This window comes from Megascapheus bottae, chromosome 10 (assembly GCF_031878675.1).
Source record: "Megascapheus bottae isolate mThoBot1 chromosome 10, mThoBot2.hap1, whole genome shotgun sequence".
NCBI classification, from domain to species: Eukaryota; Metazoa; Chordata; class Mammalia; order Rodentia; family Geomyidae; genus Megascapheus; species Megascapheus bottae.
The window spans coordinates 38,421,942-38,444,814 of NC_143518.1; the positions used below are offsets into that span (position 1 = coordinate 38,421,942).

Sequence of the window (22,873 nt, forward strand, 5' to 3'; positions counted from 1 at the left end):
AATTAGTACCCTTGAGCAAAAACACTGTGGGACAGCACCCAAGCTCTGACGTGAAGCCCCAAGCTTAGCACAAAAAAAGAGAAAAATGTAGAAAAGGCAAATGGAAGTTCTTCCTCGGTCTCATAATTTAGAATTGTTACCATTAAACTATTGGTTTTAAATTTTTCTATTTATATTGTTTTAGATTATGAATACTTTATATGGAGCTTAAATAAGATAAATGGGTGCCTAAGAGAATTCATCTTTTTCACCTCTTTGTGGTATGTTCTTGTAGGTGATTGTGTATATCTCATGAGGGATAGTAGGCGTACCCCTGATGGCCATCCTGTCCGCCAGTCCTACCGCCTGTTATCTCACATTAACAGAGATAAACTTGACATCTTTCGAATTGAGAAGCTTTGGAAGAATGAAAAGTATGTGCTGAGATCCTATCTCTTTCTTCTAGCTGTACCCTACCAACAGACTGAATATTCACTGGAATCTTGCCAATTAACTAAATCTTGCTCTTATTTTACCTTTTTAGAGAAGAGCGATTTGCCTTTGGTCACCATTATTTCCGTCCCCATGAAACTCACCACTCTCCATCCCGACGTTTCTATCACAATGAATTATTTCGAGTGCCACTCTATGAGATCATTCCCTTGGAGGCTGTAGTGGGGACCTGCTGTGTGTTGGACCTTTATACATACTGTAAAGGTAAATGGTCTAGGATAATTAAAAATTTCATATCCCTATTCATAGGTTGACATAAACTATATCCTGCTTTGGTGGGGGTATGGAATTGAGCCCAGAACTTCACATGAGCTAATCAGTTTCCAGTGACCTGTACCCACAACCCCTGCCCACACCATTCTTAATGTCTCAGTTCATCTCCTCTCTAGTACTCTAGTACTATGCATTAATTTCAAGATCCAACTCTATCACATTTTGCTTGTGTGATCTTGGGCAAGATATTTAGCCTATTAGTTTTCTAATTTAAAACAGGATTAGTAATTATAGTTTTTTTTAAGAAGATTAATCTACAAAAGTCCCTTGCCCAGTTTATTGCTCACATTTAAAATATATCACATTAGCTGGGCACCAGTGGCTCATACTTCCTACCTACTTAGGAGATATTAGGATTGCATTTCCAAGCCAGCCTAGGCAGAAAAGTGTCCCATGAGATTCTCAACTTCAGTTAACCACTAAAAAAAAAGACAGAAAGGGAGCCGGACACCTTGGCTCACACCTGTAATCCTAACAACTCAGAAGGCTGAAATCTGAGGGTCTTAGTTCAAAGCTAGCCTCAGCACGAAAGTCTGTGAGATTCTTATCTCCAATTAACCACCAGAAAATCAGAAATGGGACTGTGGCTCAAGGGGTAGGGCAGTAGCTTGAACTGAAATGCTCAGGAACAACACCCAAGCCCAGAGTTCAAATCCCATGACCAACAAAAAAAAAAACAGAAAGGAGCTGGGAATGTGTCTTAATGGTAAAATGCTTGCCTAGCATGCATGAAGCCCTAAATTCTATTTCTCAATACCACGTGCACAGAAAAAGCTGGAAGTGGCACTTTTGGCTCAGATGGTAGAGTGCTAGCCTTGAACAAAATAAACTCAGGGACAGCTCCCAGGCCAGGCCCAGAGTTCAAGCCCCAGGACTAGCAAAAAAACAAAACAAAGGACAAAAAACCAACAAGTAGAGCTATAGCTTTGAGCAAAAGAGCTCAGGGACAGCATCCAGGCCCCAAGTTAAATCCTTATGACAGACTAATAAAAAATAAAAAATCGGACTGAGATGTAGGTCAGTGGCAAAACACTTGCCTAGCAAGTGCAACATCCTGGGTTCGATCCCCAGGGCCAAATAAAATAAAAAACCAATTGCATTTGATATGTTATCATTATTACAGAATTTAATTACCTATTTCTCTCAGATTAATAGCAAATAGTCCTAAATAATACATATTCCATTTCATACTGACAAACTGCTTACAGCTTTGTGACACCAATGACTCCTCCCAGTGTGCCTTCCTCATACCTATACTTCCTTTCTGAGACACTGATGCCAGGCTTTCAAAAACCCCTACAATTTAATCTTTCTTTCCATTCATTATTAATCCATTCTGCTTTCCCATTCTGTCTCCATTTTGGAAGCTAGTATATAGGAATTCACTTTTTCTTCTGAAACTACCAAGTATTTCAATTTTTCTAAAAAGCTATAGTGTTTCCTCCTTTTATGAGTCTAGAGCTATATGGTAGCCTATGGAGCTTAGATGAAGAAAAATGGAAATCAGACTCTTTTAACCATGTTTGTACTCACAGGTAGACCCAAAGGGGTGAAGGAGCAAGATGTTTACATCTGTGATTATCGGCTTGACAAGTCAGCACACCTGTTTTACAAGATCCACCGGAACCGCTATCCTGTTTGCACCAAACCATATGCCTTTGATCATTTCCCCAAGAAGCTTACTCCCAAAAGAGATTTCTCAGTAAGTCGCCTTTTCTTTTGTTTTCTTTCTTTCCTTCTCTCTCTCCCTCTCTCTCCCTCTCTCTCTCTCTCCCTCTCTCTCTCTCTCCCTCCCTCTCTCTCTCCCTCCCTCTCTCTCTCCCTCCCTCTCTCTCTCCCTCCCTCTCTCTCTCTCTCCCTCTCTCTCTCCCTCCCTCTCTCTCTCTCTCCCTCTCTCTCTCTCTCCCTCTCTCTCTCTCTCCCTCCCTCCCTCCCTCCCTCTCCCTCTCCCTCCCTCCTTCCTTTCTTCCTTGCCTCCCTCCCTTTCTTTCTCCCTCCCTCCCTCTCCATCCTGGGGGCTTGAACTCAGGGCCTGAGCACTGTCCTTGGGCTTTCTCAAAACTAGTGCTCTCCCACTTGAGCCACAGCACCACTTCCAGCCTTTTCTGTGTATGTGGTACCAGGGAATCTTATCTCTACTTACCTACCAAAAGTCCACAAATACAGTTGTGGCTCAAATGCTACGGTGCCAGTCTTAAGCTTAAAAAATAACTCAGGAGAAATGGTGCTATGGCTCAGGTGGTAGAGCAATAGTCCTTGAGCTGAAGAACTCAGGGACAGTGCCCAAGCCCTGAGTTCAAGCCCCACAACCGACTACCCCACCACCAAAAAAAAAAAAAAAAAAAAAAAAAAAAGGAAATGTCTTATTTTGGCTCACGTTTCAGAGCTTTCAGTCTATGGTTGCAACCCCATTGCTTTAAGACTATAGCATCATGAACAGGACATCACGATCACAGTACATCGTGGCAAAGAAGGGTATTTACTTCAGCAATAATGAAGCTGTGAGAGAAGGAAAGACCAACATTCCAGTTTCCATAGCTTAGGTGGCCTAAATCAGTCCCAGTTGCACTCTACCCCAATGGTTCTGTCACCTCACAATAGCACTACTGGCTTGAGGGCCCAAGCATTTAGAGAACACTTAAAACTATGAGCTTGTCAAAACTCAGGAGGCTGAGATCTGAGGATCTCGGTTCAAAGCCATCCAGGGCACTAAAAGTCCATGAGACTGACTCTTAAATCCAGTTAATCACCAGAAAACCGAAGTGTTACTGTGGCTCAAGGGGTAGGGTGGTAGCCTTGAGCTAAAGAGCTCAGAGACAACATCTAAACCCCCAGAGTTCAAGTCCCAAGACAGGAAAGATAAATAAATAAAAAGACTTCCCATACCCTGAGTGACTCCAGATCAGATCTAATTTTGCCAGTTTCCACAGTATGCTTACCTATCTCTTTTCTTCTCCACAGCCTCATTATGTCCCAGACAACTACAAGAGGAACGGAGGGCGGTGAGTCCTAGGGGCATGTGAGAGATCCTGAGAGACTTGCCAGTAGTTTAAGTGGAGCAAGATATCCAGCAGATCACCACTTAGCTTCACTGTTAGGATTGGATAGACTCTGCAGAGTACCCTGATGCCAGCATTATTGTAGAAGAACAGGGATTCAGTAAGCTGTGATTCTGTGTTCAGCCTTAGTAGGGAAGATTACTGAATATAGAGGTAAGAAAAGGAGTAGCAAGATTTGGACCAGGCACAGTGGCTCATGCCTGTTGTAATCCCAGCTACTCAGGAGTATGAGATCTGAGGATCATGGTTCAAAGCCAGCCAGGGCACTGAAGACTGTGAGACTTTTATCTCCTATTAACCACTAGAAAGGGGGAAGTGGCACTGTGGCTTAAGGGGAGGATGGTAGCCTTGAGCAGAAGAGCTCAGGGACAGTGCCCAGGCCCAGAGTTCAAGCCCCACAACCAAAAAAAAAAAAGATTTGGAACAAACTTAGAAGTGGGTAAACTTAGGAATTTCCCTTTGGGGTTAGCAGGATGACAGCCTTCAGCATTCCTCTTTTTAACTCTATCTGGTGGGTGGAATAGATCAAATGGTAGAACACCCACCTAGTAAATGTCAGACACTAAATTCAAATCTGTGTACTACTAAATAAGCAAATACCTAATCTGGTGGCTCATTACTATATAATTCTAGATATGAAGGAATCTGGCCAGGCTGAAAAGTCCATGAAAATCATGAAACTTCATCTCCAGTTAACCAACAAAAAACCCGGCTGGGTAGTGTGCCCTAGTGGTAGAGTGCTTGTCTAGCATGCACAAAGACCCAGGTTCGATTCCTCGGTACCACATACATAGAAAAAAGTTGGAAGTGGTGCTGTGGCTGAAGTGGTAGAGTGCTAGCCTTGAGAAAGTCCAAGGACAGGGCTCAGGCCCTGAGCCCAAGCACAGGACTGGCAAAAAAAAAAAAAAAAGCCAGAAATTATAATGTGGCTCAAGTGGTAGAGCAATAACTGAGCAAAAAAAAAAATCTAGGTGACAGTTTTCAGGCAGAAAGGTTTAATTTTATAAATAGAAATTAAGTTTCAGAGAAAATACTTTTGTACAACCATAGTTAAGTGATGGTTGTAGCCAAGATTTTTTTTTCAATATATTTTATTGTAAATGTGACATACAGAGCGGTTACAGCTACATATGTAAGGTATGAATACTATTTCTTGTTGAAGAATTTCCCCTTTCCTTATTTTCTCAACCACTTTCCCCCAACACTACCCTCTTCCCCACCCTCAATTTTTTTTTGCTTTTGTTTTTGTCAGTCCTGGCCTTGAGTTCGGGGCCTGAGCACTGTCCTTGGACTTTCTCAAGGCTAGAGCTCTACTACTTGAGCCTCAGCACCACACCTGGCTTTTTTTCTATGTATGTGGTACCGAGGAATCGAACCCAGGCCTTTGTGCATGTTAGGCAAGCACTCTACCACTAGGCCAAACTCCTGGTCCTGAAGTGTTTTTTTGTTTTGTTTTGTTTTTTTGTTTTTTAACCTCTAGCCAAGACTAGAGATTTCGAATCATACTGAGGACTCTACCCTTTTTTCTGAGACTCTCTGAGTGCCTTGGTCAGCCTTGCCTTAAATTCACATATCCTTTTTACAGATCATCCTGGAAATCAGAGCGCTCAAAACCACCCCTAAAAGACCTGGGCCAGGAGGATGATGCTCTTCCTTTGATTGAAGAGGTTTTAGCCAATCAGGAGCAAGCAGCCAATGAGATGCCCAGCCTTGAGGAGTCAGTACAAGAAAAGACCACATCTGAAGTTCATGGGGGTGAAAAAAAAACAGAGGAAAGTAGTCAGGATTCCCAGTCAGTCTGTACCCCTGAAGAACGACGGCATAACCAACGAGAACGACTAAACCAGATCTTGCTCAATCTCCTTGAAAAAATCCCTGGAAAGAATGGTAAGAACAATCAAGCTCACATCTAGGTTTGAAGAGAAAGGACAAATCAGGCACAGAGGCTTACACCTATGATCTCAACTAGTAAAGAGTTGGAGATTTAAAAAGAGAGATCTAGCCTGATGCTGGTGGTCAGACCTGTAATCCTACCTATTCAGGAGGCTGTGGTCTCAGGATCATGGTTCAAAGCCAGTCCTGGCACTGAAGTCCGTGAGACTCTTATTTCCAATTAACCATTAGAACACCGGAAGTGGTTCTATGGCTCAAGTGGTAGAGCACTGTCCCTGAGTTCTTCAGCTCAAGGACTATTGCTCTACCACCTGAGCCATAGCACCATTTCTCCTGAGTTATTTTTTAAGCTTAAGACTGGCACCGTAGCATTTGAGCCACAACTGTATTTGTGGACTTTTGGTAGGTAAGTAGAGATAAGATTCCCTGGTACCACATACACAGAAAAGGCTGGAAGTGGTGCTGTGGCTCAAGTGGGAGAGCACTAGTTTTGAGAAAGCCCAAGGACAGTGCGCAGGCCCAGAGTTCAAGTTCCACAACCAAAAAAAAAACAAACAAACAGATCTACAGGATCATGCTTTGGACCAGCATACACAGTTAATAGTATTCCATTTCAGTAAAACAGATAGGTATAGTGGCAGTTATCTGTAATCCCAGCTTTGCAGGAGGCGTAGGTAGGAGGTTCGTGGTCTTAAAGCCATCCCCCAGCAAAAGCTACCTAAAAACTAAATCAAAAAGTGCTTGGCAGCCAGCCGGATGATGGTGGCTCACACCTATAATTCTAGCTAGTCAGAAGGCTGAGATCTGAGGATCATGGTTCAAAGCCAGCCTGGACATGAAAGTCTATGAGACTCTTATCTCCAATTAACCACTGGATAACCAGAATTGGTGTGTGGCTCAGGGGGTAGAATGCAAGTGTTGAGCTGGGACAGTGCCCAGGCCCAGAGTTCAAACCCCTCGACTGACAAAAAAGAGGGCAGGCATTGGGGACTCACACCTGTAATCCTAGCTACTGAAGAGTCTGAGATCTGAGGATCACAGTTCAAAGCCAGCTAAAGCCGGAAACTTCATGAACCTCTCTACCTCCAATAAACTACTCAAAAAGCCCGAAGTGATGCTGTGGCTCAAGTGGTAGAGTGCTAGCCTTCAGCAAAAGCAGCTCAAGGACCATGCCCAGGCCCAGAGTTCAAGCCCCAGTACCAGACAAAAAGTGTTAGGAGCCAGGCACTGATGGCTCAACCTATGATCCTAGCTATTCAAGAGGCTCACCATGTTTGAGTAAAAAAGTTAAGGGATAGTGCCTAGGCCCTGAGTTTAAGCCCCAGTACCAGCACAAGGAGGGGATGACGAGGGGCCTGGGAGTGTTGCTCAAATACTCAAGCAATTGCCGAGCAAGCACAGATCCTGAATTCTAACCCTAGTACCACCAGTAATACCATCAAAGACAGGGTAGTGGGGATCAAAAGGAGGTGAGAAGGAACACTTTTCTATTATTGCTTTGGTTTTTTTCTGGTGTTGAGAATCAGAACCAAGACCTCAGGCATGCTGGGCAAGCACTCTACCAATAAACTATATCCTTGGCCCTTGAACAGCTTCTAATTTGGGGGCCAGGTTGGAAATTGTTCTGAGCAAGTATAGAGTTCTTTCATTCATGGGCCTCTCTTAAGTTATGTCTTCACAATGAACCTAGGAAGCCAGCTGATTTCCTTCATAGAAAATCATCTTTTGGGGAAATAAGGAGTAGCTCAGTCAGTTTTACCACAATCAGCATGAGGTCCTAATTTGATCCCTGAACTTTGGGAGGGGGAAAAAGAAAAGAAAATTTTAAAATGTTCTCCTTAGAGCTCAAATCTGAGTGAAGGATGGGAGAGTGATATTTGATGGTCTTCCTTGATTCTGTTTTCAGCCATTGACGTGACATACTTGCTGGAGGAAGGATCAGGCAGGAAACTTCGAAGGCGTACTTTGTTTATTCCAGAAAACAGCTTTGGGAAGTGACACACAGTGTGAGAACGTCATACATCTGGCATCCAGTGGAGCTTACCAGTCCTATCTCCTGCTCTCAGGGTGTGGGCCAGGGCAGGAGAGATCCATTTAGGCTGTAGGAGTCATGTCGTTGACATTAGGTACTTTATAAACCTTAGCAGAGAGGAAAAGGAAGAAAATCTGTCTAAGACAGTTGAGTTTAATTTTCCTCTCCATTCCTTCACCCTAAGGGTTAATAATGTAGAGAGGACCACATTGAGAATAACCTGAACCTATTGGTACTTAAACAGCACTTGCTTTTCCCCTTAGCTTGGGTGTTTCTGGATCATCCTCTGATCCTACAGGCACTACTAAGAAGCTGCTTTTCTATACCCAGGTATACTCAAAATCCAAAAGGAAAGGGCTAGGTTCCCTAACCCTACCCTGTCTGTTCAATATCAGCTCTAAGAGCTATGGCAGAGAGTTCTAAAACAGATAAAAGTAGCTGGGGCCTCTTCCAAGACCTCAACTAGGAAAGTTTCTCTCTTTCTTGCGCAACTGGGTCTAAGTTTAAGACATGAGTTGACAGCTCAAAAGCACTTGTAATTGCTGCCCCTCTCCCTACCTCTACTCCCCGAAATGGAATCATGGGATAGGGGAAGGCCCCTATGGGGTTCAAGGGTAGTACTTCTTGTAACTATTTTTGTTTTACCCATCATAACCTGCCAAACATATTTTTTCTAATGAGAAGCCAAGCCCCCGCCAGCACACATTGCTGTTTTTGATGCTCTGGTTCTTATGTGTCTGATGTGCTGTGCAAATGAAGATTCATTTTAAAATAAAATTAGTTTTAAAGCTACATAAGAGAACTCTACATTTCCCCCCCAACAAAAATCACTACATAAATTGTTCAGCAGTATTTACCTATCAGAGTATTTGTGGTAAGTGTAGATTATCAGTTAGAAACACTACTATTATTTTCTTAATTGTATAGCTTTCAGTGTCCATCTAAAGAAGACATTGTGTTCTCTACACCTGTACTCCCACCTTCTGCCATCCTCCTGAAGTCGTTTGTCATCAGGAGGTATATCCAGGGTCTCCTTCCTTCCCATTCTTTTGACCAGAAGTTATCAGACTATTGTCTCTCTTTAAAAGTAAAATTTAAAAAGCTTTGCTTTGTCTTCTCAGACATACATATGCATATACATTTTAGATGTTCTTATAAAAGAGGTTTTTAAATGTGCCAAGTCGTATGTATATGTGTGTGTGTGTGTGTGTGTGTGTGTGTGTGTGTGTGTGTGTGTGTGTGTGTGTGTGTACACACATGTATATGCTGCGTGATTGGTAAGCAATACAATAGTAAACATGTCCCCATTACTTTTTTCTAATAGTGGACCAATGCTGTCCTTATTGTACATTTTCCCTTATGATAATGACGCTCTGACTCGTTTAGATAGAAACATTGACCACCTTCCATTCCATTCATTTTTTTTCCTCTCCTTTCTGTCATTCTTAAGAAAAAACAAAACAAAAAAAAACAAAAACAAACAAAAAAAGAGATGGGGATACCATAGATCCTCTTGAGCAGAGAAAAAGCAAAATAAATATTTTATTAAAAAAAGAGAAATTAAGAAAATAGTTTGGAGTATTTTCTTACTGTAGAGAAGCACTGTACAATACTAAGAGACCTGGGTATAAGATACTCACGTGTGGAGCTGGAGAAATGGCATGTCCACGCCCGTTTGAGTGGTTTCTTTTGTTCTTCATTGCAGGGAGTGGGTGGAGGGAGGTGGGATGAGGGGCACTTTGGGATCTCCTTTTAGTCAAAGGCGAGAAAATGACAAGAAAGAGATTAAATTCAATGTTTCTTTAATAGTGTTAAACACTAAAATTTTAAAAAAGAAAAAGCAAACTTTGTAAAACATGAAAACAGAAGCAAAAGACACTACGCTCTGTCATTTTATCTTTCTTTTGTTGAAAGACTAAAAACGGAAATGTTTTTTAGACAATCAAATGTTAGGTAAGTGCAAAAACTTGTTTTTTCTTACTGGTGTAGAAATTAATGCCTTTTTTATTTTTCAGTTATTTTATAATAAAATAAAAGAACCCTCCAGCTGCCAGGTGGGTTTTGGTGTTTGAAATGCGGGGCAAAAGCACTACATCACTGCAAATAGATACAGTTAGTCTGCATGTCTGTAGGCTGTGTGATTGCGGAAAATATAAATGCTGCTAATATATTCCTTTTTACAAAAGCATATCTAAATAGATGATTGTTTTGATGTTAATCTTTGTAAATTATGTATTACCAATTTTAACATTGGATGTAATTGCATAAAGCTTGCATCTCAATTCTTGAAAGTCTAGTATTAAATGGAAAAAAAAAAACTTTTCCTAACTGTGGAGTGGTGAACTTGCTATTTTTTTTTTGTCCTCTTTCCTACCCTCCATTTATCTTCCAACATCCTCCATCCTGTTTCCAAGGGGATCTCTCTGAAACCATATCATTAGCATCGTTGGGCGCCACATGAGCCCACTCAACACTGTTGAGTTCCTAGATAAAGTCATTTCTTCAGTTCTGTGATCTGTTTCATTGGTTCCAGCTGTTTTGCAAACGTGGCAAAGTATTCTGCACATTCTTTGAGCATATATGCTTTATTTAATATTCATTAACAACTTCCAAAGACAGCAATAGCTTCCACTGAGATACACACCAAAGTTAGGAGGCCCCCCCTTTTTTTGTGGGCCATTCTGGGGCTTGAACGCAGGGTCTGGCCACTGTCCCTGATGTGTTTTTGCTGGCACCCTACCACTTGAACCACAGTTACACTTTTTTTTTTTCCCAGTTCTGAGCCTTGAACTCAGGGCCTGAGCACTGTCCTTGGGCTTTCTCAGGGCTAGAACTCTACCACTTGAGCCACAGCACCACTTCTGGCTTTCTATGTATGTGATACCAAGGAATCAAACCCCGGTCTTTGTGCATACTAACTAGGCAAACACTCTACCACAAGGCCAACCCCTGGCAACTTTTTAGTTTTTTCTGAGTAGTTTATGAGATATAAAAGTCTCATGGACAATTGGGTGTTGATATCTCACACTACTCAAGAAGCTGAGATCTGAGGGTTGTGATTCAAAGCCAGCCTAGGCAAGAAAATCCCCATGAGACTTTTTTTTTGGGGGGGGGGAGCAAGGGCAGGGGGGGGGGGTCGGCTTTGGGGCTTGAACTCTGGGCTTAAATCCTGTCCCTGAGCTCTTGAGCTGAAGGCTATTGCTTTAGCAATTGAGCCACAGTGCCACTTTCAGTTTTCTAATGATTAAATGGTGGTAAGAATCTCATGGACTTTTGTGCCAGGCTGGCTTTGAACCTTGATCTTCAGATCTCAGTCTCCCGAGTATCTAGTATCTTATCTCCAGTTAATGTCTAGAAAAATGGGAAGTGGGGCTTGGCTCAAGAGTTGAGCGGTAGTCTAGAGCTGAGGAGCTAAAGGACAACACCCAGGGGTAGGGTGGTAGCCTTGAGCTGAAGAGCTCAGGGAGAGCACCAGGCCTTCTAGCCCCATGACCCACAAATGAAAAACAAAAACAGAAATGGAACTGTGGTTCACATTGGTAAAGCTCTAGCCTCGAACTAGTGCTGGGACAGTACCCAGGCCCTGGGTTCAAGTCACATATCCAAAAAAAATGAAAAAAAAATTAACAGGCTAGTTGCTCATAGGAATAAACCTAGTTATTTAGAAGGCTGAGATCTGAAGATAGAGGTTAGAAGCCAAGCCAGGCAAACAAATCCTCAACACTCCTGTCTCCTACTAACCACAAAAAGCAAGAACTGGATGCAAACTGCAGAGCACTAACCCATGAGCCACAAAGCCAAGCTAGAGAACCATAATCATGTGACAAGACTAAAGGTGTGGCTATGGTGGTAGAGAAGCACAAGGCACCAAGTTCAAAGCCCAATACTCATACTCCCCCAAAAAAGTGTGTATGCTCATATATATGCGTGTGTGTATATTAAAAAAGAGGAGGCCCTCAATACAGTTTGAAACACATAACCCTAAAAAACAATTGAAATGCAGACTGGTCTAAAACTGGAAGAGTAGCTAAACTTGAGACAAAAAGTTTTGAACAGTAGCAAGGAATGGGAAACATGTAAGCCCTAGGAAATGACAATAGTCTGAGGCATTTGTATCTTAAAAAGGTTTACTCCTACATCCAGAGCTAGAGATGTAAGGTTTTCTTTTCTTGTGGGGCTTGAACTCTAGGCCTGGGCATTATCCAAGCTCTTTAGCTCAAGGGCACCACCCTACACTTGAGTACATCCCCACTTCCCATTTTCTATGGTTAATTGGAGTCTCACATTCTTTAGTGCCCAGGCTAGCTTTGAACCATGGTTCCTCTGATCTCAGCCTCTTGAGTAGCTAGGATTACAGGTGTGGTGAGCCACTGTGCCTGGCAGATCTAAGGTTTTTATCTCCCCCAAGTTTCTCTCCAGGCTCCCAAAAATAAAGGAAAACTCCTTTGATCTGGGTCTCCACTTCTCCCCAACATTGTATAGTTTCCTATTCCTGTAACCTGATTTTCTCTACATACAACCTATTATAGTGATTCACACCCCTATCACCTTCCTAGCCCCAGCAATCCTGGAATAGCGTAGCTCTTCTCATTATTTTGAAAGAAATTCAACCAACTCATAATAGTAATAGATGGAGTTATTTTGCTTTTACTTAAAGTTATAGCAGAGTGTCAATATTAAGTAGAAAAGAATCACTTCTTGCATATCTAATCCTTCACCTCCGAATCTAATGCATGTACTGAATACAACTTCAAGGTCTACATCTTCTCCCTTCTCCCATATCAGTCTAATGAACAAAGCAAGTCTTAGAGAAGTAGTTGTGACATTTCATGTACCAAACAAAGGCCATTTACCCATTCTTCAGTACACCTGGACTAGGAAGGTGCTTTCTGGTATTTCCTCATACAGGGATGTTCCTCCCATCCCCTAAAAGCCTATGACATCAGATCCACAGTATCATATACACACACATTCAACTCCCATATTTTATTGGGACAAAGGAGAGAGGCAGACCAACACCATAGGCCCAACCACCAGGGGTGTTGAGGCTTAAAGAATTCAGCACCGAGCACAGCATGAGTACACCATAATACAGGCAACAATGGATGGGTGGAATTGGAAAGAGTCCCTACAAAGTAAAGAGACTACAGGCCCTTCTAGGCTTGGGGGCCAAGGCATATATTGTACTGGCACAGGCCACTTAGGGATGAAGAGATAAAGGAAAGCTAGAGATTCTAGTTCAAAGATACACAGATGGGAAAAAGGAAAGGTGTATACAGAGGGGAATTATTTAATATATATTTATATATATATATATATGGAAGAGGAAATTGGACCTCACAGAAGTAAATGTGGGAAGAAATACCATTTTGCAGACAGGAGAAAATACTTGTTAATTTACACAGATGTGTTCCTGGGCCATTTCCATTCCCATGTAACAGGAAACACAGGAAAGGATCCTGGGCCTAGAGAACAAGAGAGGTGTATCCCACTGGCACCAGCCCCTCCACACCATCCCGCCCACAGCGGAGCCAGTCCTCATCCACAGTGGCGATCACACGCATCACTTCCCCACGCCGGAAGCTCAGCTGGTCAGGTCCTGCAGCACTGTGGTCACAGAGAGCCCGAACTTCCCTAAGGGGAGCAAAGGAAAACATTGATATGGTGCCCACCCATCTCCAGGACTAGTACTGGAGCTTGAATTCAGGGCTGGGCCAGTTTTCTTTCTCAAGGATGGCATTACCACTTGAACCACAGCACCACTTCCAGCTTTTGCTGAGTAGTTTATTGAAGATAGTCTTGTGGACTTTCCTGCCGGGGCTGGCTTCAAACCACAATCCTCAGATCTCAACCTGAATAGCTAGGATTACAGATGTGAGTCACCAGTGCTCACTCTTACTCAGTTGCTCCTGACCACTTCAGGCATGTTCTCACATCCAGATTGTCACTGAAGCTTGTTAGATTTTTTTTTTGTTTTTTTTTTTTTTTGCCAGTCCTGGGCTTGAGCTCGGGGCCTGAGCACTGTCCTTGGACTTTCTCAAGACTAGAGCTCTACCACTTGAGCCACAACACCACTTCTGACTTTTTTCTATGTATGTGGTACCAAGGAATCGAACCCGGGTCTTCGTGCATGCTAGGCAAGCACTCTACCACTAGGCCAAACTCCCGGCCTGATTTTTTTTTTTTTTTTTTTTTTTGCCAGTCCTGGGGCTTGAATTCAGAGCCTGAGCACTGTCCTTGGGTTTTCTCAAAGCTAGAGCTCTACCACTTGAGCCACAGCACCACTTCCAGATTTTTCTATGTAGGGTGCTGAGGAATTGAACCCAGGTCTTCATGCATGCTAGGCAAGCACTCTACCACTAGACCAAACTCCAGCCCCAGCTTGTTAGATATTTATCACCCACTGCTCCATCTATTCTCAACTTTCACCATCCTATTCCACCATCCCACTAGCCTCTCTAGAACACTGTGTATGCTCACTCTCACACAGCAATCACAGAACTTTCTAAAGCACAAGTAATCACATCATTCCCAGGGTTAAAGCACTGCCTCAGAATGAAGCTCAGGATCTTTGCTAGCCCACTGACCCCTCCATATACTTTCACTTAGTCTTCTCTGCTTTTACCTTCCATTCTTCCTACTACACAATCATCCTCACTCCATCAACAGTGTTCACCACTTCCAGCTTTTTTTTTTTCTATGTATGTGGTACCAAGGAATCAAACCTCGCTCTTTGTGCATGCTAGGCAAGCACTCTACCACTAGGACAAACTCCAGGCCGACCTACTAGACAATCATCCTCACTCCATCAACTGTGTTTCCTCAGTCCCCAGGCCTGATGACATGGCCCCAACGGATTTGGCCTCCTTTTTCTAGTTTTTGTCATACTAAGTTGTAATTGCTCTTCATTCATTGGTATCTCCCCCAGCATAATGTTTGGCAAATAAAAAGTACCTGAACTGAAATATTAAGAAGTTTAATTTAATGGGCTGAGAAAACCCAAAAGAACTATCCCAAGGAAGTAGCCTCTGGTGCTAAGATTGTGTGGGTCTCCACTAGAGGGGACACACAATCCCTCACTATACACATACCAGTTATATGTCAGATGCTTTTATAACAGTATGTTTAGCCAAGCACAGTGGCTCACTTGTAATTCCAGCACTCAGGAGGCTGAGGCAGGGGGCTTATGAGTTCCAGGGCAGCCTGTCCCAAAATGCCAAAAATAAATGTTTAATCTTCAGAGTAACCACAACCAAAGGTATTATGCCTCCGCTCTCCCTGTTTTTGAACCAGAGTCTTGTAGTGTAGTCCAGGTTGGTCTCAAACTGGGGATCCTTCTGCCTTAGCCCATTAACCTCTAGAAAATGGGAAGTGGGGCTTGGCTCAAGGGTAGGGTGGTTGCCTTGAGCTAAAGAGCTCAGGGACAATACCCAGGCCCAGGGGTAGAATGTCAGCCTTGAGCTAAAGAGCTCAGGGACAGCGCCAGAGTTCAAGCCCTATGACCCACTCGCCCCCCCCCCCAAAAAAAAGCTGAGTGCAGCTCATATCTGTAATCCTATAATCCTAGCTACTCAGGAGGCTGACCTCTGAGGATCAAAGTTCAAAGCCAGACGGGCCCTAAAGTCTGTGAGACTCTTATCTCCAACTAACCACTAAAAAGCCAGAAAGTAGGGCTGTGGCTCAAGGGGTAGGGAGGTAGCTTGAGCAGAAGAGCTCAAGGACAGCGCCCAGGCCCAGAGTTCAAGCCCCAGGACTGAACTGACAAAAAAAAAAAAAAATAATAATAATAATAATAATAATAAGCCCAGAATCTTTTTTTTTTTTTTTGCCAGTCCTGGGCTTGAGCTCAGGGCCTGAGCACTGTCCTTGGACTTTCTCAAGGCTAGAGCTCTACCATTTGAGCTACAGGCACCACTTCTGGCTTTTTTTCTGTGTACTTGGTACCGAGGAATCGAACCTGGGTCTTCATGCATGCTAGGCAAACAATCTACCACTAGGCCAAACTCCCGGCCCTAAGCCCAGAATCTTTTTAATTTTAATTTTATTTTTTTTCTTTGCCAGTCCTGGGGCTTAAACTCAAGGCCTGGGAACTTTTTGTTCAAAGCTAGCACTCTGCCACTTGAACCATAGGGCCACTTCCAGCTTTTTCTATGTATGTGGTACAGAGGAATCAAACCTAGGGCTTCATGCATGCTAAGGGAACACTGTACCACTAAGACCACACTCCTGGCCCAAGCCCAGAATCTTTTACACTACTCTCCTGTCCACTCCGTGAAGGCTGAAACACACAAATAGTACCAAACATACAGTTATACACAGGTACATTCTTGCCAGCCCTTACCTATGAGCCTGCTCTGTGCTAGCTGCTGAGGCCACAAGTTCCTCAGGAGTTCCAGGAGCTGTCCCTCGCTTCACCAGAGCCAACACACTCACTGTGGGGGGCAGCCAGCTTGATGGCCTCCTGAAGTGTAAGACAGAGTCACAGGGGGTAACCCATCTCCAGAAAACACACACACACACACACACACACACACACACACACACACACACACACAGTTTGGAATGAGAAAAGTTGAAGGCCCTGACTGGCTCTAAGTAGATCAAAAGTTGGTCACTGCTGAAGGCCCAGGAAAATGATAAAGTTTTACAACTCCAAACAACATGCAACCTATGGAACCAGCAGTATCTAGCTGTTCGGGCTTAGAAAGACTCAGAGAAATCTCTAGAAAAGACAGTAAGTCATTAAAGAGACTGATGGGTCAAACCCCAGGACAAAGGTCAACTTTTTTTTTTTTTGTCAGTTATGGGGCTTGACCTCAGAGCCTGAGCACTGTCCCTGTGTCTCTCTGTGCTTAAGGCACTCTATCAATTGAGCCACAGCACCACTTCTGGTTTTTGTTCAGTTAATTGGAGGAAAAGAGTCTCACAAAGACTTTTCTGCCCATGCCAGCTTGGAACCATGATCCTCAGATCTCAGCCTGAGTCACTATTATTTCAGACATGAGCCACTGGCACCTGGCTCTTTTTGAAAGAGCCAGATAGTATATATTTTCAGGTATTAAGCAGGAGGAGCATTATATAGGTACTTAAATAACCATTACAATGTAGTCATCTAATAGCAACCATTTTTGACTCTTGATTATAAGAAGGAAAAACAGAACAAAAACCCTTACCTAAAGGATCACAAGTCACTAGTTTTTCAAAGGAAGCTACTGAGTTCTGAGAGGGGTCAGAAGGTCATAGAAGGGACAAGCTATCCCAATACCTGGATTTAAAGGCACCACTCTCAGTTTCTGGGGGACCTCCAGGCACACCAAAGAGTCTCCCGAGCCACATGCCTCTGCCTGGCACTGCTTGCTCTGCCAGCAGAGGCCTCTCCTGTGCAGTCTCAGCTAGAGTTTCATGATGCCGGGGTCCTCCCCACCGGGGAAGAGAGAAGCCCTCAGTACCCCCCGAGGCATAGACCCGAGAGGCCTGTGTCAACTGCTCCCACCAGCTGCCTGCTGTGGGGGCACTAGAGGAAGCTGAAGGGTCAGGAGTGGCCTCCCCGGCAGACCCCCGGAAACTTTGGGCCAGCCGCCCCCCCCAGCGCCACATGGCCTGCATGGTCTGCTGCAGCGCTGGAGGCGGGCAGGGAGGGGCAGGGGCCTGAGATAGGCCCAGGGGCAGGTGGTGGTGATGCTCAAAGAGCAGGTCCAGGTGGAAGGTGAGCACCGATAGGGGCTGTAGCAGAAGGAACAACTCTGTTGACAAGGATGGGCAGCCTCCCCTGGCCAAGGCAAAAAATCCCGTGGGCAGATACAAAAGGGACAGCAGGCCTGAAGAAACAAACGAACGAACAGGTCAGCACCAGTCCCCAGTCTTCCCAAGTCCTGCTCTGCAGGGAAAGAAGCAGACAGTTAAACTACAGGACTGACAGACACATCCCTGCCTATATGCCTATATGGAACCATAACCTCCAGAGAAAGATACATGGAAGCAATTGGTGGCAACTAAATATCTGTATAAGGCTGGAGAGGGAGGCAGCAGGGCCTGAGCACAAGGGGTGAGACCTGACCTGTTTAGACAAGCCTCACTGAGGAATGAAAATGAGTCAGGAGGGGCAAGGAAGCCTATTCTAGGAAGGAAGACCTGAGTAGGGTTCTGGGTAAAGAGATCAGACAGTAAGACTGGTAACAAGAAAGCTTGGACCTCCAGCAGATGAAGGAAGAAGGGTCAGATGGCCCAAGGATTTAAGTCTTTCCCCCCAAGGGACCCCATAGAAAAGCTTTAGGCTAAAGAGTAATAAGATCTCCTGGCATCAGTGGATCCCCTCTCTCCCTCTCTCCCTCTCCCTCTTTCTCTCTCTCTCCTTCCCTCTCCTAACCCCAAAACCCCACCTAACCCTCTGACCTGCATCTTCCTGGAGATTGGAAAACCACAGCTCCAACTGCTTGGTGCTAGAGGAGAAAAGAGGGAGAGGAAGTTCAGGACTCTGTAGTCCTCTAGGGTGGGGGATAAAGGAAAAAAGGGGGAGAAGGGAGGACTTCTCTGGAGGAGAATGTTCCACAGCTCCCCGAGGTCGTGACTGGAAGGCCACTCACTTGAGGAGGCCAAGGATGAAGGCGTGGAAGCGACTGCGGCTGCTGCTCAGCTGGGCCAGGCGGCTGACTTGGCTGTACAGGGATCCCAGGGAATGGCCGCTGGAGCCTGAGGACAGGGAAGGAGGTCAGCGGGGGCCCAGCCTGCACCTACAGGGTGCCGCGCCCTCGGGGCTCACCTGGCTTCACAGATGCCTCCACCACGCTCCAGGGGCTGCTCCTCCGCTGCCCAGTGATCAGATCTTTCTGGAAAGGCTTCAACCCGTCTGCCACCAGGGCATGGAGAGCCGGGCAGAGGGTTGTCAGCACCAAGTGCCCCACATCCGGGCTCAGCCGGCTGTCCCCCAACTGGGCCTAGAGACCACGTAAGGAATGGATCCGGACATCACCTCTTAGCCAGAGCCCACCAAATGGTTCCCTACCCCAGAGCTATCCTAATCTCCAGACCCCAACATCCTCCAGCCTTCGTCACCTTCTGAACCACGTTCCGGGCAGCTCCGAAGTGAGAGATGATTTTATCCACCGACGCACTGACAGCGATCAGGAGACCTGGGAGGAGATGAGGAAGGAAAGACACATGGACGCTCTGCTCCAAGGTGGGTTGATGGAGTTGAACCCCCAGGTAAGGGGCCGGAGTCAGGGCGGCCTGCCTACCTTTTTTCTGCTCCTGCAGCTGGCCAGTCCCACTCTGGGCTTCTGCCATCCACAGCCGCTGGGCCCCGGGAACACCAGAGAAAGACCAGGAACCACGAACTGGATCAGGGAGAGGAACGCAGGGCTGTTTACTTACCCAGGGTCACCCCCAGGACTCCCGGTCCCGCACATCTTCGGGGGTTCCGACGCCCCTAAGGCATGAAGCGTCTTGGGAAGCGGAGCTGCAGGGAGCCTTGAGCGGACCCACGGGCCACACACCCCAGCACTCGCCGCCCTCCACCCCCATTCCCACCGACTCCCGTACGGCTCGTTCCCCACCTCCTCCTAGGTCGGAGAAGTTTAGCAGCTCGAGCCCGCCCCGTAGGTGGGGCTCAGGCCGGCGGGCGGGAGACAGCTGGGAAGGGAACACCCGGAGCGGCCCTCACCACGCCTCGGGCCTCCCCACCCCCACCTGAACCGGGAGACACGTGGGGGACCCGGACCAATGGAAAGACAGACAGACGGGAACGGGAGAGTCAAAGGGAGGTGAGACTCAAAGGTCGGAAAGCAGAACTGGGGAAACTCGGGCCGGCTGCTAGCTGGCCCGGCGGGGCGCCGGCTCCGCCCCTCGGGGCGGGACGTGTGGGGGGCGTGGCCAGAACCCACTGGCCAATGAGCTTCATCCCTCCAGACAGGGGCCGGTCTACCCCCACGACGCCAGCCGAGGAATTCCCCCTAGCGGGACCCCAGGTCCCTAAGACGGAGTTTCTGGGGTCTCAGGAGTGGGAGTGGAGGCCGGGCCAGCCCGGATCCACTCATGCCCAAGGCCAGCTTGGAAAAAGAAGTGCCGGGGCCGCGCAGCGGAAAGAGCAGCAACCCTCCCTACCCAGACTCCCCGGGCCTACTTCGGAACGCGCCGGAGATGAGGAGTAGGATTTAGCCTCCAAGAAAAAAAAAAGAAAAGAAAACTAAACCGGAGGGCTGGGCCAGGACGGTAGGGGCCTTGGAACGGGCGGGGCGCCCCGCCTAAGGCGTGGCCTGCCGGGCTTGCCCGGTCCGTCTTACGTAGCCTGGGCGGAGACGGTGGGCTCCTGGTCCCGCGAGTGGCCTTCGACGGACGAGGTGGTGGTGGCAGCGGGGGGGCGGGCACCTGGCGGGGTGGGGAAGTCGCGGCGGGAAAGGTGCTACTTCTGGGAAAGAGCGGGGACAGCAGCAGTGCCAACTCGGGGCTGGCCAGGCAGGGCAGGGCCCCCCGTGTAGGAGGCGAATAGGCTCCCACTGGGGACAGGCGGACAGGCAGCAGCTGCTCCTCTGGGGGACTCGGCGCCCCCAGCAGCCGCAGCCCCGTGCCGGGCCACCCGGCCAGCCGCGCTAGTAGCAGGGACCCAGCTGCGCCCGCGCCTCCACCCTCCAACAGGGGGCGCCCGTCGGCCGAGAACCGGAAAACCGGGGGCCGAGGGAGGAGGAGGGGACCCGCTGCAGGCAGGATTGGCGGGGCCAGGCGCGGAGGGGAAGGGAGGCAGCGGGGCGGGCAGCCAGGCAAGGAGGAGCGGGAGAAAGAGGAGCAGAGAGTTAGTCCTGTAACCCAGAGACCCGCCCAGCGTCCCCTTTTCCCTGAGCGCTCCCGGTAGAGGGGTGGGGAGGAGGGGGGGGTGACACAGAAAGGTGGGGGTGGGGGGCGGGAGGCGGGGCTGAAGCCGTCCGAGGTGTGGGCGAGGCCGAAGCCCAGCCCTCCTCCGGCTCGGGGTTCCGCCTCTTACCCTCGCTGCGGGCTTGATGGACGGCCTCCTCGGGCTCCTTGGCGGCGGGGGCCTCCTCGCCAGTCGCGGGGCTGACTGCCCGGCCCTCCTCGGGCGGCCCCTCGGCGATGGGCTGCAGCCCAGGTCGGTTCTTCTTCCGCCGGGGAGGCACGGGCGGGGGCGGGGGCCGGGGCGGGACCAAGGCCCAGCCAGCCGGAGGGTCTCGGGGCGGGACCGGCGGGGGCGGGGCCCGGCTTCGGGACCGCAGCTCCTTGAAGGTGGTGACTTCGCGGGGAGCCGCGGAGGACCCGCCCAGCGACCCGGCGGGGGGAAGCTCGGTGTCCGGGGAGAAGACGATGAGCCAGTCGCTCCGGTCCTTCTTGGGCTGTGGCACCAGGGGCAGCCCCGGGCCCCGCTTGCGCTTCTGGGCCAGTTCGTGGAAGGACGTGATGGTCCGGTGGGGCGCCGGCTCCTCGCTGACGTCACGGCTCCCTTCCCCGTCGATTGTCCCCGCTTCTGTTTTCCAGCCGGAATCGCGTGGTCCTGTGTTGAATTTCCCGGATTCGATTTTCCAGCTAGAGTTAGTATTTCCGTTGATTTTCCAACCCGAGTTATTGTTCTCAGAGATTTTCCACCCGGCTTCTGTTTTCTCTGTGTCAATTTTCCAAATGGGGTTAATCTTCCAGCTGGGCTCCGCTTTCCCCGCGTCGACTTTCCCGTCCTCCGTCTCGGAGAGCTCGGAGGTGGGGAGATCCTGCTCCCCGCTCTCTTCCTCTTCCTCCAGGCTTGGCGAAGCAAGGTCCTGGCAGGTGGTCAGGGCGTTGCAGTTCGAATCCAAGCCAGCGCCTGGCGGAGAGGAAGCTCCGGAGCAGGAATCAGGAGAACAGCAGAAGCTGTCCGGGGAGCAAGTACCCGGGCCTGCCGCGGCCAGCGGGGAGCCCCGCTCCCGGGGGACGCTGCTGGGCTGGGCGGGGGGGTCTTCGCCGGGCAGCTCCCGACAGTACACGGAGACTGGAGACTCATCAGGGCTGAGGTCTGAGCAGGAGCTGAGCGAGGAGGAGCAGCCCGGGTCCGAGGGGGAAGCAGCCCCCTCCTCCTCCTCCTCCTGTGAAGGGTCCTGCCGGTTTTCTAGGCTTTGCCCGTGGTCCTGGCAGCATCGACAGGGCACAGCCGGACTGTTGGAGTTGGCATCCACCAGGGCCCCGCTGCAGGGCCCCCTGCTCTCCTTGCCGCCCGTGTCTCCCGGGGGCGGGGGCGTGCTCAGAGGCCCCTCCCGGAGCTCCGGGCGCCGGGACAAGTGCAGGCCTAGGGAGACGTGTTGGAGATGGATGTGGTTCAGGTTGCACAGTAAAGCTCTCTGAGGGGACAGCATGGTGCCGGCGGCGCTGGAATGGCCTCCAGAGAACCAGGATGGGGCCTCTCACGGCCACCTACCTGGAGCGCAGAAGCAGACCTACAAGACAGGGGTGAAACCCATCCGGTGAGGGTTTGGGCCACAGGAAGGACGCCGAGGTGACTCGGGCCTGGAAGGGCTCAGGCAGCTTTGGAGGTATTGCGTCTGTTCGTCCCTTCCTGCCCACTGCAGTATTTGCAGGTGGAGTCGTCGGTACCCCCACCCCCGCGGGGACGGGCCAGGGAGGGTCAGAGGACGCGGCTGCGCTCTGAACGCCGCCCGGCGCGGAGCCTGGAAGAGGATGGGGTCTGGAACAGACCCCGAATCCTTTCTGCAGCCAGCTAGCCCCTGCCCTCCCTGCGGTGCTGCCAGAGGGAGAAGGCAAAGGAGGCCCCGCCCAGGTGCCAGGCGGGGTGCGGGTAGAGAATGCGGGAAGCGGGGCTGGAGGGGCTCCTGCCTGCAGGGCTGGTACACCCTTACCCCACTCACCACAGCCGTTATCCTCCATCCATTCTCTCTGTCTCCATCTTCGAGCCACCACCCATCCCTTCTCCAGTCAGCTTTACTGCTCCCCTCCCCTCCCCGCCTCCTCACACCATGCTGTTTCATCCATCCACACCCAGACCGAGCCCTCCTCACCAGGGTCCTGCCGCTCCGGCCTAGGGGTGATCAGCGGTTCCCTTCTCCCGGTGCCCTCGGTCCCCGCCCGGCGGGGTACAGACAGAAGGGGAGGGGACACCTGAACAACCCTGGCCTGCGCAGCCGCACCCCTTCACTCG

The 22,873-nt window shown here is 48.6% G+C and overlaps 2 protein-coding genes across 6 annotated transcripts in view; one reads left to right on the forward strand and one right to left on the reverse strand.

The window, feature by feature from the left end:
• The window catches only part of Ash1l (ASH1 like histone lysine methyltransferase), a 103,821-nt gene extending 94,872 nt beyond the window's left edge, over positions 1–8,949 (forward strand). For both annotated transcript variants that reach the window (XM_090340797.1, XM_090340795.1), the window contains exons 23-28: positions 275–413; positions 524–696; positions 2,301–2,467; positions 3,727–3,767; positions 5,410–5,711; positions 7,624–8,949. In XM_090340797.1, the coding sequence (XP_090196923.1) occupies positions 275–413; positions 524–696; positions 2,301–2,467; positions 3,727–3,767; positions 5,410–5,711; positions 7,624–7,715 (914 nt within the window). In that variant the 3' untranslated portion in view covers positions 7,716–8,949. The remainder of the gene's footprint in view (positions 1–274; positions 414–523; positions 697–2,300; positions 2,468–3,726; positions 3,768–5,409; positions 5,712–7,623) is intronic.
• A 3,771-nt stretch (positions 8,950–12,720) lies between these two features.
• Rusc1 (RUN and SH3 domain containing 1) lies at positions 12,721–22,823 on the reverse strand. 4 transcript variants are annotated; one of them, XM_090340791.1, is made up of 11 exons: positions 22,734–22,823; positions 20,723–22,154; positions 20,028–20,438; positions 18,984–19,082; positions 18,802–18,878; positions 18,509–18,683; positions 18,333–18,438; positions 18,142–18,188; positions 17,015–17,567; positions 16,091–16,210; positions 12,721–13,383 (listed from the first exon to the last, which is right to left on the reverse strand). In XM_090340791.1, exons 2-11 carry the CDS (start codon positions 22,071–22,073, stop codon positions 13,215–13,217), a joined length of 3,108 nt encoding a protein of 1,035 aa, XP_090196917.1. In that variant the 5' UTR covers positions 22,074–22,154; positions 22,734–22,823; the 3' UTR covers positions 12,721–13,214. The 4 variants fall into 4 exon arrangements, with proteins under 4 accessions (XP_090196917.1, XP_090196914.1, XP_090196915.1 ...); XM_090340788.1 differs by lacking the exon at positions 20,028–20,438; XM_090340789.1 differs by lacking the exons at positions 20,028–20,438; positions 22,734–22,823 and having other exon boundaries at positions 20,723–22,367.
• Between the last annotated feature and the right edge of the window lie 50 nt (positions 22,824–22,873).